This window comes from Falco rusticolus, chromosome 8 (assembly GCF_015220075.1).
Source record: "Falco rusticolus isolate bFalRus1 chromosome 8, bFalRus1.pri, whole genome shotgun sequence".
Classification (NCBI taxonomy): Eukaryota; Metazoa; Chordata; class Aves; order Falconiformes; family Falconidae; genus Falco; species Falco rusticolus.
The window spans coordinates 47,997,520-48,014,445 of NC_051194.1; the positions used below are offsets into that span (position 1 = coordinate 47,997,520).

A 16,926-nucleotide genomic window follows, 5' to 3' on the forward strand; every position below is an offset into this window, starting at 1 on the left:
CACTACATCGAATTTTATGAAAATTTAAGCATTCAAAATCATACTAATTATTAAAATTAGCTTTATTGTAAAATGGCAAGTACACTTCAGGGTTTTTTGTACCTGAGAGAATTCTTACAAATGAACATTTCTGGGAGACAACTGGACTTAGAAACTTGTTCATAAGGGCAATTTCAATTTTAGTTAGAATTTACTTTGTTCCCTCATCTGCTCACCACCTCCTCCTTCCCCCTCTCGTATTGCTCCAAGGTTATATTCCCTTGAGAGCTTCTCCTGTTTCAAAGTTACAGGAATTTTAATAAAGCTGTAGTTAACTGGGCCAAAATACCTAAATGAGAGTCTTCAATCTCACTGAGCCCCGGCAATTTGCAATACATATTCTGCTCATAGCATGCTACACAGTAACAGGCTTACTTCATTTCGGCAAGTTATGCAAGGGAAAGTAAATATTTCCTCTCTATAATTTTTCCATACCAACGCAGCTGTAATATGAAAGCTGCAAACCAAAGATGCAGGAAAAAATAATGTAGCTGTTTGTCAATTTTTTTTTTTTTTGCTGTAGAAATACAAGTACTGGAGCTAAAGAATGAAGTTACATTTGAGGATATGTGAATGAAATCTTCCATGGGTATAGTTACGTGAATGTTACCAAATATTTAAGCAAACTACTACTTTAATGAAAAATGTATTTGTGGTTGTCCTTGTCAAGAATGAAATGCAATATGTAGATGAACAAAATTCTAGTTCAGATTTACTGCTTTGAAGTTACAGGAGAATTTTATTTGATTGAAATAATATTTTTTTTTTGGTATAAATACACTTTTTGCCAAATTTGGTTGATTCTGTTTGAAATCAGCGTGTTAACCATTTTAACCATGCACAAATACTCATTTCATAAACTATTACCTTTCTTGTCTTATACTAGCAATTTAGTGGATTATTAGGACTATTTATAACTTTAATTTTATAAGAAGGCAGAGAAAGTATCACAAGCATCTACCCAAGCAGATTGCTATGTTGGAATACTTCATTTTGTAAACATTTGGGAGTTTTGGTCTACTGTATGCTAGGTGCCACTTACACAAATCCTGATGATTCTGGTCAAATCTGTAGCGTAGATCACAACTCTATTGGAACTAATGCAACTTCCATTTGTGAAGACTATCTGCTGACATAAGATGGATTGAAATCTGATCTATGCCAGTGCAATCATGAATGGTACGATTTCTTTACTAAAAAGCTTTAGCCTACAAATAAATTTTTTGAAGCGTATATGAGAAAAACGTAGTTGGAAATGACACATGCAATGTTTAAAAAAATTTCAACAGCTTCCACACCCCCTCCGAAAAAAAGGCATATCATAAAAGACACCTTTAGCTGTGCACTCTACCTGGGTGTATCTTGACGTTTAATACCTATAACAATTAAAACTGCTCCCAACACTTTGTAATGTCACTATTTTTAGAAAGCAAAACTCTGCCTCAGATTATAGAATCTTTGTAACTTTTTTATCTCAACATCACTGTGAGAAAGGAAAATAAGCACATAATACTGGTATTAAAGAAACAAGCAATATATCATGTGACATAAAAGTGGTTTGGTACAGATTGTGAAAGATGCAGTGTAAGAAAAGTTCAATGTTGTCTTGGCATGTGAGGATTAAGTCCAGTGCAGTCAATATTGTACTTATTTTGTGAATAGCCAGTACATTAGTGATATGCTAATATAGATGACACACAGCATTATCCAGTCTATTCTTGTAATAGGTGGCCTGTTACCTTTTACGTCGAGAATGGCACTTGATGAGATAGTGCCGTTCAGATTTTTAGCTCGAACAACATAGAGGCCAGCATCTTTATCACACACCTTCTGAATGAACAAAGTATGCTTTGTCTCCTTTTGTAAAAACTTTAAGTGCTCATCAGCAGTCAGTTTCTGGCCCTTCTTGTACCTGAAGCAGAGAGTCAGTTTTCAAGTCAGATTTATATCACTGTATGCCAAGTAGATCTTCACAAATTCTGACACTACACCACCAGCAAGCAATAGAGCTCACTGCTGTGATCTCATCCCTCAGTTTCAAAGTTATACGTAAATATGGATGAATATTTAAAAAATTCAAATTGCTTGATAATACATTTTTAATACTAGAAAATAAGGTTCTAAAAATGGTTTTCAATGGACAAGTCACAGTTATCTCACTGCAGTATTGGAGAGAGTTGCACAAAGGCCTGAGCCCTCAGTTTGGTGCCAAAGCATTTTTGCTAGTAAGGTGTTGAGTCAATCCACACTGAACTCATGAATAGGGTCTTCAGATGCATAAGCAACCTACAAACTTTCTGAACTTGTGTCTTCAGTATAAAGAACAGTTCCTCCACCCCAGCTCACTTAACATTTATTCAGTTCACATTATCAAATGGGACAGGACAATGCATGAGGAGTTATTTCAGAGAACTGGTGTCATATTCTAACACTTAAGATCTGTCACCATGTATTGGTATTGACTCCTTATTTACATATCGGAAGTGAGAGAAAATTCTGGCTCTTCCTGTCTTGTGATGTTTCAGCATAAGCTACATTTAACCTAACTCAAACACAGAAATGCTTTTCCACACATATATCCAACAGGGTGTCTACACCAGTAAAAGAAATACATGGTATTAGTGTATTTTTAATTACAACCCCCCCATTTTTAAAATGTTTTCATAAATGCCCAACTTGCAAAACTGTTTTCAGTTAAAATATATTTTTAAAAGACCATATATCAACAGTATATATACGTTTGAGCTAAATTAGTGCTTTCTTATGCTAAAATAAAACTGAAGTTACCTCTTGTTTCACCAACAACACTCCTCAAATCATAGAATACCAGGATTTAGAACAAAGTAACTTTATTGATACCAAACACAGTATCAACACTGTGCAAGCACCAAAAGTGCAGTGTCCAGGTTTTTTTCCCCAGTGCCACAGAAGAAAATTCGGCTTACTAAACCCTGGTTTGCCTAATTCTTTACGTGTGTAATAATAATCTTATCAGCAAAACATTTCCAGTAAGATGCATATCTACTTTTAATACATTATAAGAAAGGCCTCCATTGTGAAAGTCCAATAGAGTAAGTGGGAAAATGGCAAACTGCATAAAATTTTAGGAAAATATGCCACCACAGAGGGCAAAATCTTCAAATTCTGCCCCTCTTTCAATCCCTATTCCCTTTGGTAGGGAACTTCTAAAAAGTCATCTTAAAATATGTTTATATTACATCACCTGTATTTCTCACAAACACAGTTTAAAACAGTCTAATTAGACATACAGCAATTCAGAAAGAGAGAGTGTGCAGGCGAATATGTAATATAAATGTGGTTCTCTTAGTGTAGACATTTAGGCTGAGGTTTTTTTAATCTGTAACCTCTCTCCAGTTTTCAACAACTGACTCTCACATATATGTAAATGTGTGTCTCTATTTATATGTAGTGGCTATATAAATATTTTAACACACACCCCCCATCTTTCTGTCCATATACAGTGCCAAGATACTGAGAAGACACAGGTGAGTTTACTTATGGTAAATGTGGAGTGTGCATTTGTTTTAAGAAATTACTGAACAAGTGGAATGTCATATTCCGGAAGATAAAATCTATATGATATATTTGCTTAAAAAACATTGGATATGCTTGCAGTAGTTTGATGCTCTCATTATTTGTAAAATTAAGTACAGAGAGATTATTTCAAGTAGGTTAATTATCAAAAGCAATTTTGAAGGTGGGAATCATGCAGAAGTGTGGAGTGGAAAGAATACAAGACATTTATTCTAGTCTAGAGATTAATTAATTTGGTTATAAGTGGTTCAAGGTGCCCTGCTAATAGGTATATTTACTACTTCTCATTATAAGCTACCCACCATGTCAGTGTAGGCTCTGGGAATCCCATTACTTCTACTTCCAAAGTTACTGGAGAACCTTCCATGACGGTTTTGTTAGACAGAAACTGGGAGAAGTTAGGCGCCTGTCCAGTTAGGCTGGCCATGCTGTTCTTTTCTGATGAACTTTTAATCTCTTCTTGGGTGACCATCTGCTTCTGACAGCTTCTGGTGGCGTCTGATTGAAACACGAAACCTGAGAATGCATCAGGCAAAGCATGCAGCCTGTCCTGGGTTTTAGTACAGTTATTCAAGTCATGCAATTGTTCTTGTGTTTCTGCCATGCTTTTATGAAGTTCAAGGTGTTGCAAATGTGTTTTGCACACTTCACTCATCATGCTGTATACTGGTTTGGCATTTATAGTGCAGGAAGCGGTGCTAGTTTCAGATATTCCTTGTAAGCTACAAGCCAAAGAAGATACTGCTCTGACTTTTGGACCAGAATCCGTCGAAGAGATACAAAACTTCTCAGTGTGATCTGATGAGCTCTCCATTCTATTATTTGTAGCACCAGCACAAGTAGAATTTGTTAAGAGATCAGATACTTCCATCACTTTTTTAATACTAGTGGTTTTCTGCATTTGCAAGCTATAGGAACCAACATGCAGACTATGAGAACTGCAACAGCACTGCTCTTCTAGCTCTGTTTCAGAATGCATGAGGTTGGATTCTGGAGTCTCAGAAAGCGGTGGCAAAGAGATATCATCAGGTGATATACACTCATATTCATCTCCGGAGAGTATTTCTTCTGCCAGGAATTCAGTCTGTAAACTATCCTCTTTGGCTGAAGATGACAGATCTGTATCCTGTGAAACAAGATCCTCACCAGCTGGACAGATAATTGGAATATCAGCCAATTTATTCCTCTCCTTAAATTAGGAGGGGGAAGAAGAGAAGGGAAAGAAGAAGAAAAAAAAAAAAAAAAAAAGAGAGAGAATGAGCCATGATTCTATGCATCTCCTTTTCATGCAAAAGCTAGCAACAATATTTGAAATACTTCTTCTCATTAAGCTTAATGTATTCTGAGAAGCAGGAGGAAATACGTGGAAAAGAATAATTCATGGAAAATTCTGCAGTAGCTAACTGGAATTTCAAACTGTTTGGATAGATTCTAGCAGGTATTATTATTATACATAAGCATTTATTGTAACAGTAACAATAAAAAGTACTTTTTCTATAAACAACCTGTGGATTTCCTGTACGTGCTGTTTATAAAAGCATTTGCAAGGGGAAGGAGATGGCAGCCTAAGTACATCTAAATGTGAAACAGTTTTATAGCAATAAAAATATATTAACAGCCAGGTTACTGGACTTTGATTCTTTGAGAGTCACCAGTCACGTTCAAGAGTTACAGAATTAAAACAACATCTTTAAGATATTTTCCAAGCATTTTATATTTCCCTCATTTTTTGCCAGCTGTTTCAAGATCTTGTCAAAACATTAACAGAATACATTGTTAATTTTTTTTTTTTTATATTATTTTGGATTCAGAGTAAAGAAAACATCTTCTCATCATGTATCAAAAAGAACTGGATGTGGCACGAGTGCATTAATTTTAATCAGAAAGCATCAAAGACCTCATCTGATTCAATCATTGCTTCTCTGCCTCTTGTTTTTTATACAAATGTGTAAAGACATATTCAAGCCTATTTAATTTTTGCCAGGTCTGTCAGCAAATGTTCAGAATGTTTTCTTATGCTTTCTCTCATTGTTGAGTTCTATACAAAAATATGTAATTACTAAGCAATCTTTCTATCACCTATAAACTGTTCACTCAAATCAACTGGGTGATACACTGGATGTCATTACTTTCCAAACCAGGTCTCTGTGGCAGTATACAGCACAGAAACACAGCAGCACATTCATTTTGGCTTTCTTTTTGCTTTATTGCTCTAAATATAACCTAATAATCAGTGCACAAAATTACCTAAAAAGTAAAAAGTAGTAATAGAACCTCACATGTGCTCTGTTCCTGTAGATATGGTAGTTTTAATATAGATGTTTTTCCAAGTTAATACATTTGTTATTTCAAAGCCATGTGATTCATGCCAGATCCATGAATGAATGGCTGGAAAAAACCTGGAACATTACTGTGTTTATTTTATTAATTCAATTCAATTGTAAGATGAGTTCAAGTTTGGGTATTAGATGTGTTTTCCACAGGCTTCCCCTGATAAACTCTGACCCCCAAAGTGTCTTTCAATATGAATATATCATGGATGTAAACATAATAAATTATAATTGACTTTCCAATTTGGTGAAGTGTTTGAATTTTCCCCCTTCCAATTACTCAGAAAACAATAAATTCTGAGTTACATCTTTCTTCACACATTCTAATTTTTTATTGGGGTTCTAACTAACTGTAAACTATTCCCCCAAAAAATGTTATTTTTTTGGGATTAATTCCAACACACTCATACAGCGTATTTTTTAGGGTTTGCTAATTTGACTGTCACACGACTCTTTTAACCTTATCAGCCTGATTCTAAAGAACTCTCAGTTTTAAGCCTGATCAAATTTGCAAGTCTTTCTTAAATGGAGCTTTAACAGGCAGTTCAGCAGCAAATTCTGGCTGGTTTAGTCTGACATGCACTAACAAATTTAATAAACCAAATCAGATTAAGTATTATGAAATTGAAAATTTTTTTAAAATGTTAAATTCTGAGCAAGTATATTTAAAAAAGAGGTCAAAGTTTCTGAATATCCAGTCTCTACTGTCTGAATAAATGGTCCAGATTCATTCTGTCTGTTGAGTCTACGCACATGTACGCACAGTGGCATACATTTGGACAACTACAGGAAGGTCACATCAAAATATGAATTCTCCAGTGACTAATCTAGGATGTTAGCGCAGGGCTGAGCTGTCAGTGTAGCAGTCACTTCATCTGGAGATCACAGAACTGAACAGACATATTTCAAATATTGCTGGAAAATGATCTTGAGGAAAATACTGGACAAAAGAATGACAAGTGGGCAGTGAATGAGCAAGCTGTCAGACAGGCTTTGGGCAGCACGAGGACTTTCAGCCCTGGTGTGCCACCTGGGATCAAAGCAGCATGAGGATGAATGGGCTATGAGGTTGTCTAGACCACTTTTAGAGGGTATTTATTACTGAAGCAAATTAATACTGCAAAAGTAGCTTGTACTAGCAGTACAGTCAAAATTAAAGAGACTGCTGGCCCACTAGACAAGGAGCTGGGGATGGTCCAGTTCTTTCCTTGGAAAGGGCAGAAATGGAAGACAGAAAAACTCTAGTGAGAAGAATCTGCTACTTCTGTAAGTGAAGTATGGAGTGATGAAAAGGGTGGAGGCATCATAGTTGCCATACTTCACATCTGATATTTGCTGTTTCGCATACCCTTGACTTCTCCACTTGGCAGCTGAGGCACAGTCTGATGAGGACTGACAAAGCTGCAGTCTAGCAAACCAGAAAATAGGGCTATGGACATCTGCTGGGTGAGGTGATACTCCTGAGAGTGCCTCTTTAGAACTGTCACAAAATTTTGAGTGAAATCTGGGCTTCTAGTCAATGGTGAAGTTCCCATTAACTTGGAATGGAGGTGACAGTATTAATTCAGCTCAATTTTGGCTCATCAGCAGATTACAGGACATTCTGTATTGAACTGAAGGGAATGTCACTATTAGTTTAATTTCTGCAAAACATCAGAATTTAATGTCTTGTAGTATTGGTCTATGTTACCAGCTTGCAAAACAGAAATTTTAGAACTCTAAATCAATTACCAATGTATGCTACCTTTCTAAAGACCGAAATATATTAACACCCACTCCAACTTACCAGAATATTTCACATAGTAAATTATTTAAATTCACATCGAGGATCCCAAGACTTCAAAATGTTCTTAAGCTAAAGGAATTAATCTCATAAAACATAGGTCTGGTTTTGTATTGCCTGTATTTCTAGGACTACATTTATTCATTGACAGTTTGGAACATTTCATATTCATTTACTATATATCCATGAGTAAAACATGCTTGTCTGCTATGATTTTATCTTTCTAAATGCATACCCAGTCTTTCATGATCTAATTTCCTTTTGTGCATTGTCCTCAACATGCAATCCATACTTTGGAACTTATTTATGATCTCTGATGCATGAAATTTTGGAAACTAAAATGTAACTTCAGTGTTCTGAGGTTAGGGTGAAGACTGCTATTTGATGCTGAGTTCTGTTATTTGTTCGATGTATAGTGTCATGACATGATGTCATATTAAACTGATGACAGCTGTATTTGTGTTTCATCATGTTTTTGCCATGACTGCTTTCGACTGCTTTCCTGTCATTCACACTGCTGCAAAACTGAAGCAATTCTGTGCTTGTTTTGCATTGGATTTTTGCAATACTGTAAATGAGAAGACAGTCAAAGTCCACCAATCTGTAACAATATCCATTGCTTTTGAGAACCAACAAATTAAGGAGTAAAATTCTTTTGAGAGTATGCAACAATGTCTATCAATTTGATTTAAAAAAAAAAAAAAGAAAAAGAAAAATCAACATAAAAATCAACACGAACGGCAGATACCTGTTTAGTGCTGGCAGGAGACAGAGTATTGTTTATCTTCTCAGTAATGCCTCCTGAATTTGTAAGCAATTTAGCTGATGCCACCTGAAAAAAAACGTTTAGAACAATGAAGACCTTAATGATTCAACAAAGAAACACAATTTCTACCGTTACTTATTCAAATTCTGAGATATGAGGCTTCTCTAATAGTTTATTACTTAAAAATCAAATACATTCATAGCTTGTCTCTAGGGGTTATATAGGAATATTAGGCCTCTGGCAAATACTAACAGCAGTCTCCTCTGTTACTTCCTATAACTTCCTATATTCCCTTATGTCTTATTATACAGGAGAGAACAGGAGGTGTTCTCCCTTGAGGAAGGAGGAATGCTCACAAAGATGACATCCGCATTAAGAATAGTGTAGCAACAAGACCAAAGGAAAGTATGTAAAAGATTATGAAAATAATATTATTTTAGAAAATAATAGGCAAGTAAACAGAAGAAACAGAGTTCTAGTTTTAAAAAAACCCAACAACTAACCTGCTGCTTTTCTTCCTCTGCTTTGTCTTTTTGACCATTTCCTCCTTCTTTTTGAACAGTAACCAACTCTTCAGAAAACTCATCTTTCTGCTGTGTGAAAAGAAAATGAAGTAAGCTTATACACAAAATATGGTAGCAATTGTTACCTACACACTGACTTATGTTCTGTACAACACAGCAGGAAAAAAAGAAGTGAAATCTTATTTAAAACCTATCATCAACACATCAGGCAAAATTTGCATTTGTTCTGGCTTTCCTACCATCTGGACAGTCCATAACCACTCTGAATATAGTTAACTGTATTTTAGTTTAGCTATTTTACCATTCAATTTGGCTAATACTTATTTCTAGCTTTAGACTCAAAGACTGTCCAACTGGTTACAAAGTACTTTCACAACAGAAACCTGGACAACCATACTGTATTTTATGAAGACCTCATGAATTCTTTAAAATTGCATGGAAGAAATCCACAGATTTCAAGGAACATCACAGTGGCACAATACAAAGAAAGCCAAAAGTTCTATAGTTACAGTTTTGCGTATTTCACATCTTTAGCTGTCCAGCTGAAAGTTACAGCCCTAAATAAGTACTTATAAGGGAGTGTTGCATTACTGAAATTCCATTCTAGCATTAAACAAGTGAAAAATTCTGTGTGATCTGTTCAATTATTTTTTCTGAAGAAGTAGCAGCCTCTAATTTTGCATTTTAAAAATCCAAGAATTTTCTTCTCATATTCAACAGCCCTGTAAAATCAGGAAAGATAGCACAATACAACAATTCCTCTTAATTTGTTATGCTTTAAAAATGACAGAAAGTGAAACTGAATTCATAATCATGGCATTCCATACTCATGGCACCTATTTCTGTAGATAATTTGCTGAATTTTTTATTCTTCATAAGATACAGATAACAACCATTGAGATATTCTAGAAATGTTCAATATGTATATTAGTTTTAAAATCTCAGAACACTACATATTATAAAAAAAATACTTTCATTTGATAAAAGTTGCAGAAATACCCTCTATTGCAGAAAATTATTTTTTATAATATTCATTTTGACTTCATTTAAAGATTTATCTAAATTAAAGGTTAAAATACTCAATAAATAGTTTAAGCATGGTTCTGTATGAAAAATGCATTCTCCAAAAAACTCTGTTAAAGAAAGATAACTTTACAATTAGCAAAATTAGTCAAAGTGAAATATTACAATTACTTTGAAATTCCAGTTCTCTTGAAAAGATCCATACTATGTTGAACTACAAAAAAGATCAAAGGATCTAAGTTGTCTTCTCACAGAACCTGGGGTTACTGCCCTGCACAAAACAGCATTTATATAACACATGGATTGGGAGGAGAAATTTGAAAAATCAATTGGCATTTTTATTGAAGTTTCTTTATGGTCACAGTTCAAGGCAAAGCCTTCTTGTCAGTCACCTAATGACTTTTGGAATGAATTCATATTTTTGGCATCTCTTACTGCTTTTAAGTGTATCCATGGACACTTCTGAGTATTCATTAGTTTTTATAGCATAACCCCATCCAAAAAAAGTGAAACAATACTCAACATCAAAAAGAGCAGGATATTTAAGCATCTTAACTCTTCCAGCTTCCCAGAAGAATCACCCATCAGCTACTGCTGCATGTGGGAGATTTATCATGTATTACTTTGAGAGTGGGAGGATGGAATAGAACAAAAAAAAATCTAGCTCCCTCAGCTGTCTTCCATAATTCCTCCTCAGTTGATATGTTATACTTTATTCCACATAAACAAGCTTATCAGAATATGAAACTAAAAATGCTGCTGTTCTCTTAATCATCAATGTTATAAGACAAGCTTTTCTAATTTAAATTACTTTGGTTTTAACACACATTAGTTTGGAGGATGATTTTTCTAGTAGGGGGCCCTGACATGTTATTCTGCAATTCACAGATCTAGCAGTTACCTATATTGCAGCACCAAGGGAAGAAGAAAAGAATGAAAAAAAGTATTTGTCTAGATACTCAAATAAATTGTGACATTCTTCCCTAAAGGTTACCTGAAAGCAGTAACAGTTCTAAAAGTTGAGAAAAAGAAACCTAGAAGGAACATTTAGTGGACAAACAGGCAGCATTTCAATTATTACAATCATTACCTAAGGTAATGGAAAAGCAAACAATGCAGAAACGCTTCATACTACTTCAGATGATCCTCAGTTAAAAGTTCTGATTCAGACACTAAGCCTGGTAAATTGATACAAATGCAATACATTTTCCAGATTAAAAAAAAACATACCTTAATTTCCTTAAATTCTCTCAGAGATCTACATAACCGATCAATAGAACTAATGATCTCTTTGTACTTTAATACAGCTTTTTCAACATACTTCTTTCCTTCTTCAATTCCTACAAAGTTAGAACAACATAAAAGTAGAACAGAATGCTTCAAACAGATGCACACCAATGTACTTTGTAATCCCAACATACTACAATATGTTTTTCTGTGTTTTGTTTTGTTGAAGTAGTTCTGTGATTCACAGCAATATGTTTTCCTACCTCTTACTAGCTTACTTGAGATGAGCCCTCATAGTTGCTGCAGGTCTTTTGCTTAGATTCTCTTTGAACAAAATTATCTTTTCAAGCAGTATCACTAACCAGAAATGACGACCTCATAAAATGTCTCCTAAACCAGTTGCTGTATTACACAGCTATGAGGCACTTCGATACCTCCTACAAAACAGTCAGGATGAGAAGCTTTTTTCCCCATGTAGTGACATAAAAAACACAAAGCAGCTTCTTTCTCCCAGTGTTCGTGATCAGCTGGCATCAAGAATCCATTCTGTCAGCCAATTTCCTACAGATAGGAATGTTTATATCAAGAAGGTTACAAAAAAAAAAGGGGGGGGGGGAACCCCAATCTGTGCCCTCTAGTCTTTTCAACACTAAATTAAAGGATTGTCAAAGCACAGTTTGACTCTGTTGAAATTTTTTCAGATTTAATACTTGAATTGATAGGCTACACACTATACTTGCACGTTTGTCTGGTTACCATATCTTTGGATAAAATAACTTCAACAAGTATATAAAAATTACCAGTTGAAGAAAAAAAGCAAAACCTGAAGTCTGTTGACCTTCATTCTTATTGGTCAACAATGTTCCAAATCAATACAATGTTAAATGCAGTATTTACATAATAATCTACTTTTTTGGCTAATAAAATGCTTAAGAAAGTTGGTAAATATCACTAGTTATTAACAGTGTTACTGAAAAAAAAAAAATCACTCAGGAGGTATATCACTGTAATATACTTTGACTTCAAAGGCTTGCTTGTTACGAGATAGCATAAGCCATGAAGTCTTAATTCCAAGCTAATAAATATTACAATGACATTCATACTTTTATTCCAAGGTGAACTCAAGCTGTATACAGAAAACCAAGTACGAGAGCGTTGAGTACTTTTGTATTTATTTTTTTTTAATATTGGTTCTGAAATCCTTCATTTCTTCCAGTCAATACTTTGAAACATTAGTTTTTTAAACTTCATGGGATTTTCTTCTTAAATAAGCGTATCTAGGAATCTGCTTCCTCCTGTCCTAAACTATTGGGGTTTTCCCCACAGCACATTACCAGACAGCTCCTCACCATATAACTGTTTAGCGAGGTCTATAATCTGCTGAATTTTTTCTTCTTGTTGAGGCACTGTAGGCTCAATAAACTTTTTGAATTGCTTGTAGAGAGAGTCTATTGCTTCTCTTGTTCTGCATTCTGCAGAATACTTGTCAACTCTAATGACTGTTGCACTCACATCTTCAAACCAAAATTGACACTGAGGAATAAAAACACTGCATTATAATGTATTATCATCAGCAGCTCAAGCTTTTGTAGAATATTCTTAAGACTTTCCATAATCAGTGGCATACACCATTTTAAGTATCTTACGTTTTCTGATTTTAATTTAACCTGAAAAACATCCATTCATTACCAATGCTGCTTCAAATATTAACAGCTGTTAAATTTTCTTTAAACACTAGATCCATACTTATACTACAAGCACAGTGAGGTTATTAGTTAGTGGTTCTGCAAATACAAGTTTTATTTCTGAGTTCTTTTCACCTTAAATATCATCTGATTCATTTTGTAAACTTCATAACATGGCCACAGTTATACTTCCACAAGGGCAGTAAGGTTGCTTAGATTTAGTCTACTAGCGAACATGGGGTTTGGTCTCAGTAACCACTAAAGCTGCCAGGAATCTTTCTACTGACAAAAGTAGGTTTTAGAACTACCCTTAATAAACATTTTTGGTTAACAATACTCAAATTGGAGAATAGAATCTGGTGTTCACTCATTATCATCCACATTGTATCAATACAGCAAGCAACTAATAACCGCCATTTTTAACTGCCATTAAAATCAGTATTTAAGACTGTGCCTATCTGATGAAAGAAAGTTTTTCAGTTAAAGGTGATATTTCACACTGAGTAAAAAAATTAAGCAATCAGATTTTATCTCTAGGAAATAATCTATTTCCCTCAAAATAAAGGAAGGTGGTTAAAAATGTAAATGCACAGCAAATGGTAACAAATTGCCTTGCTAACAATATAGGAAATGACATTGATCAGATCACTGGATACTGAAAACATCTTTTAAACTAAACGTTTGTATTCTGATGCATCATTAAGGGAGTTTATTTTTCATGCCTTTAGATCACTTTGGAGATATGATCAGTGTTATTTCTAAAAATAAACAATGATGACAGGAATGTGCTTGCTTCACAGCAGATGCACCAACATAACGTGGCAAAAGGGAAAAGACTGTTCTAAACTTCTTTTTCTTTTACAAGACGACAATGTGTGAAGCATTCCTCAAACACATTAAAATAAAGTTACAAAAGCCTCCAAAAATAATTAGACTGCAGTTCAGAAAAAAACCCTAAATCATCATCTACTTAAATATATAAAAAATATATACATTTCACTTTCAGAATTACATACCACACAGACAGCTCTTTCTGACAACGAACAAACTGAGTTTTGTGATAACCTGGCTCTTGTGGTTTGACAGCTACCAAAGAGGGTCTTGGGGCACTTTCTCCATTGCCTCAGATATACTTAGAGAAAATGAGCTCATAAGTAGAAATCATAGATAAGCTGAATCACCGTAAAAGTCATACGGAGGTGGAGACCTCTGTTGTATGCATAGCAGTGCAAGAATATGGTAACATCACATGGGTTTTTCCCCCCAAAGTTGCAAAGAAAAAAATAGAAGAAAATACAGGGGTTTACCCATCTACTACTTTTGGAGGTGTCAGATTTTGCCTGAAGCAGTTATAAGCACTTTTATCTATCCCAGTTGTTGATCATTATTACAGCAACAGGATCTCAGATTTACTAGTACCTCTTCCATCATCTGTTGCAGATGCTCCATGAGATCCAGATTTTGCTTATAATCCTCCACAACTCTGCTAAAGTCATTCAGCTGTTTCTGTAAGTCACTGATTGACCCCAAGAGGACTTCAACTTTAGCATTAGGTTCATTTCCTTCAGAGCAAATTACTTTCTTCTCCAAATTATCCAACTTCTTTTTAAGAACCTGTTTAATAGATATAGCAATGTTAAATACCGCAACAAAAATATTTCTATTTTTAGATATAGAAAGTAAAAAATATGGGAAAAACCACACAAACTTATTTCTTGGTCATATATTTTAAAATTACAAGTTACTTTTTCAAAAATCAAAGGGCCTCTACAATGCTGATTAAAATCAATGTAAATTATATTTATTAAAGGTGGAATTCAGTTACATTTTTTGTCTTAAGAATCTGATGTAAGCAACATCAATGACAATCTAGCATAACCCCAAAGACCAAGGGGAACAGGTATTAATAGTGGTACTTTATGATATCTGATATAAACATGACCTGTAAGTTTTAGGATAAGATGGTATACTACATATGTGTATATATTTTATATCCTGGGAACACTGGTCTTGACAGTTGATCAGACTTCATTGTGCTAGCTGTTTTACAAGTGATGCAAAAATACAGCTCCTTATTTTTCATTTGGAAACGAAGAGATTGTTTGAAACAGGAAAGTATTTCATGAACTGTCCACATATATGCTTGTAAGAATATACACTGGTAGGAAAAGCGTTGCCAGCAGGTCAAAGAAGGTGATTTTTCCCTTCTACATAGCACTAGTGAAGGTTACATCTGGAGTCCTGTGTCCACTTCTGGCTCTTTAGTACAAGAAATACATGGAAATACAACAGCTAATCTGGCAAGGGACCATAAAGATGACTGAGTAACTGAGCCTGTGTTATATAAGACAGAAAGCACTGAAGAAGAGAAGGCTCAAGGTGGTTCTTATCAATGTGTACAAAAACATGATGAGAGGGAGTAAAGAAAGAGCCAGTCTGATCTCAGCAGTGTGTGGTGAAAAGACAGGAGGCAATGGACCCAAACTGAAATACAGGAAATTGTGTTCAAGAAAACCAAAAAACCCCCAAAAAACCCCAAATAATAATAAAAAAAAAACCAACAACAACCCACTTTTACTGAGGATGGAACAGCTTATCCACAGACGTTGTGGAGTCTCCATCCCTGGAGCTATACAAAAAACAACTGGACATGATGCAGAGCAATCTTTTGTAGTTGACCCTGCTCTAAGGAAGGAATTTCAACTAGATGATCTCCAGATGTTCCTTCCAACCTCAATGATTCTGTGATCTGAAAATGCATTTGTGGATGAAATTGCCAGGAAAAGGGAGGAAAAAAGGTTGTAAAAGGAACAGTCAATGACAACAAAAGAAACAGCAAAAATAGAATCATAGAAGCTACTGAAAATTTCAAGTAAAAAAGTTATGAAGGCAGAGACTGGCAGGGCAAGCAAAACAAAATGTGCGAGTTTTGACTGACAACTAAAAAGGTCATTTCAGGACTTGGCAGAAAAGTTTCTGATGAATGCAAAGAATGGGGGAGGCTAGCAAGGTTCTAAGGTGCAAATGAGCACGGTCAACTCCAGGCAATAGCTACAGAAAAAGGTTTTGAAGATCACATGATAAAATGAGAAAGACAAGAAAGTAGCTGGATGCAAGAGGGAATATGTGCACATTTATTGATGGTTTTGACAGGGTGTTTGTTTTGTTTTTTTAAGAAGAGGGAACAAACTGTGAAGGAACAGAGACAAGAAAAATAAAAGATTAAATAGAAAAATAATGTAAGATAAAAGGAGTGAACACAGAAAAGTCAGGAATTGAGGTAAGATCATTTCACTGAAGGAACTGGAAAAATAAAAGCAATAGAACAAAGAAAAATGTCTCAGTCAGTGACTGAGACAGGGGAAGGATATAAAGCTGTGTAACAAAAATGGAAGCTCACAATACACTTTGCATCTCCTCGGATCTGCTTGGTACAGGCCACAGCAATTCAGCCAGTGAAGCCTTCACTAAGATTAAAATTTCTAGTATTACCTGTATTTTCTCTGCATATGTATCAACTTGCTGAATCTGTATTTTAAGTACTTTTAAATTTCGAGTTTTTTCAGTTTTCTTCATATAGTTGAACTTCAAATTGTTGAATTTCTTTTTGAGATCCTTAAATGATTCTCTGAGCTGAAACAAAGAATACTTGTTACTAAAAAAGAAACCAGCACACTTCAGTTTAGGTTTTTTGAAGAGCTGATTAACAGACCGCAATCTGAACACTGAAAATTTAATACAGGAATTAATACTACTATTCCACCTCATAAAGTGTCCTTATTTCCTCAAAATTTTGTTCCAGTAATGGAAACTCATAATCTTGCTAAAACAACACTTTTGCTTCCTGAATGCTGAGTATTGTCTCCAGAATGGCTGGGGCAAAAAAAAACGGATTGGGGCAAAGGATGAGATCCTTGCTTACACAACATTATGAAAAAAATCCTGTCCAATAGCTTTCACTGATTTTAAGTAGCGGCAGATGTCCTTCATGTAT

At 34.9% G+C, this 16,926-nt stretch overlaps 1 protein-coding gene across 2 annotated transcripts in view; it reads right to left on the reverse strand.

Annotated features, from left to right (window-relative positions):
• CCDC141 (coiled-coil domain containing 141) overlaps nt 1-16,926 on the reverse strand; it is a 97,620-nt gene that overhangs the window by 9,267 nt on the left and 71,427 nt on the right. Inside the window, exons 18-25 of one of the 2 annotated variants that reach the window (XM_037398036.1) lie at nt 16,425-16,565; nt 14,352-14,546; nt 12,597-12,780; nt 11,251-11,360; nt 8,977-9,063; nt 8,456-8,539; nt 3,897-4,783; nt 1,779-1,951 (exon numbers count right to left, since the gene is read on the reverse strand). In XM_037398036.1, coding sequence (XP_037253933.1) covers nt 1,779-1,951; nt 3,897-4,783; nt 8,456-8,539; nt 8,977-9,063; nt 11,251-11,360; nt 12,597-12,780; nt 14,352-14,546; nt 16,425-16,565 — 1,861 coding nt within the window. Of the gene's footprint in view, nt 1-1,778; nt 1,952-3,896; nt 4,784-8,455; nt 8,540-8,964; nt 9,064-11,250; nt 11,361-12,596; nt 12,781-14,351; nt 14,547-16,424; nt 16,566-16,926 lie in introns of both variants that reach the window. The other variant, XM_037398037.1, reaches the window with a different exon arrangement.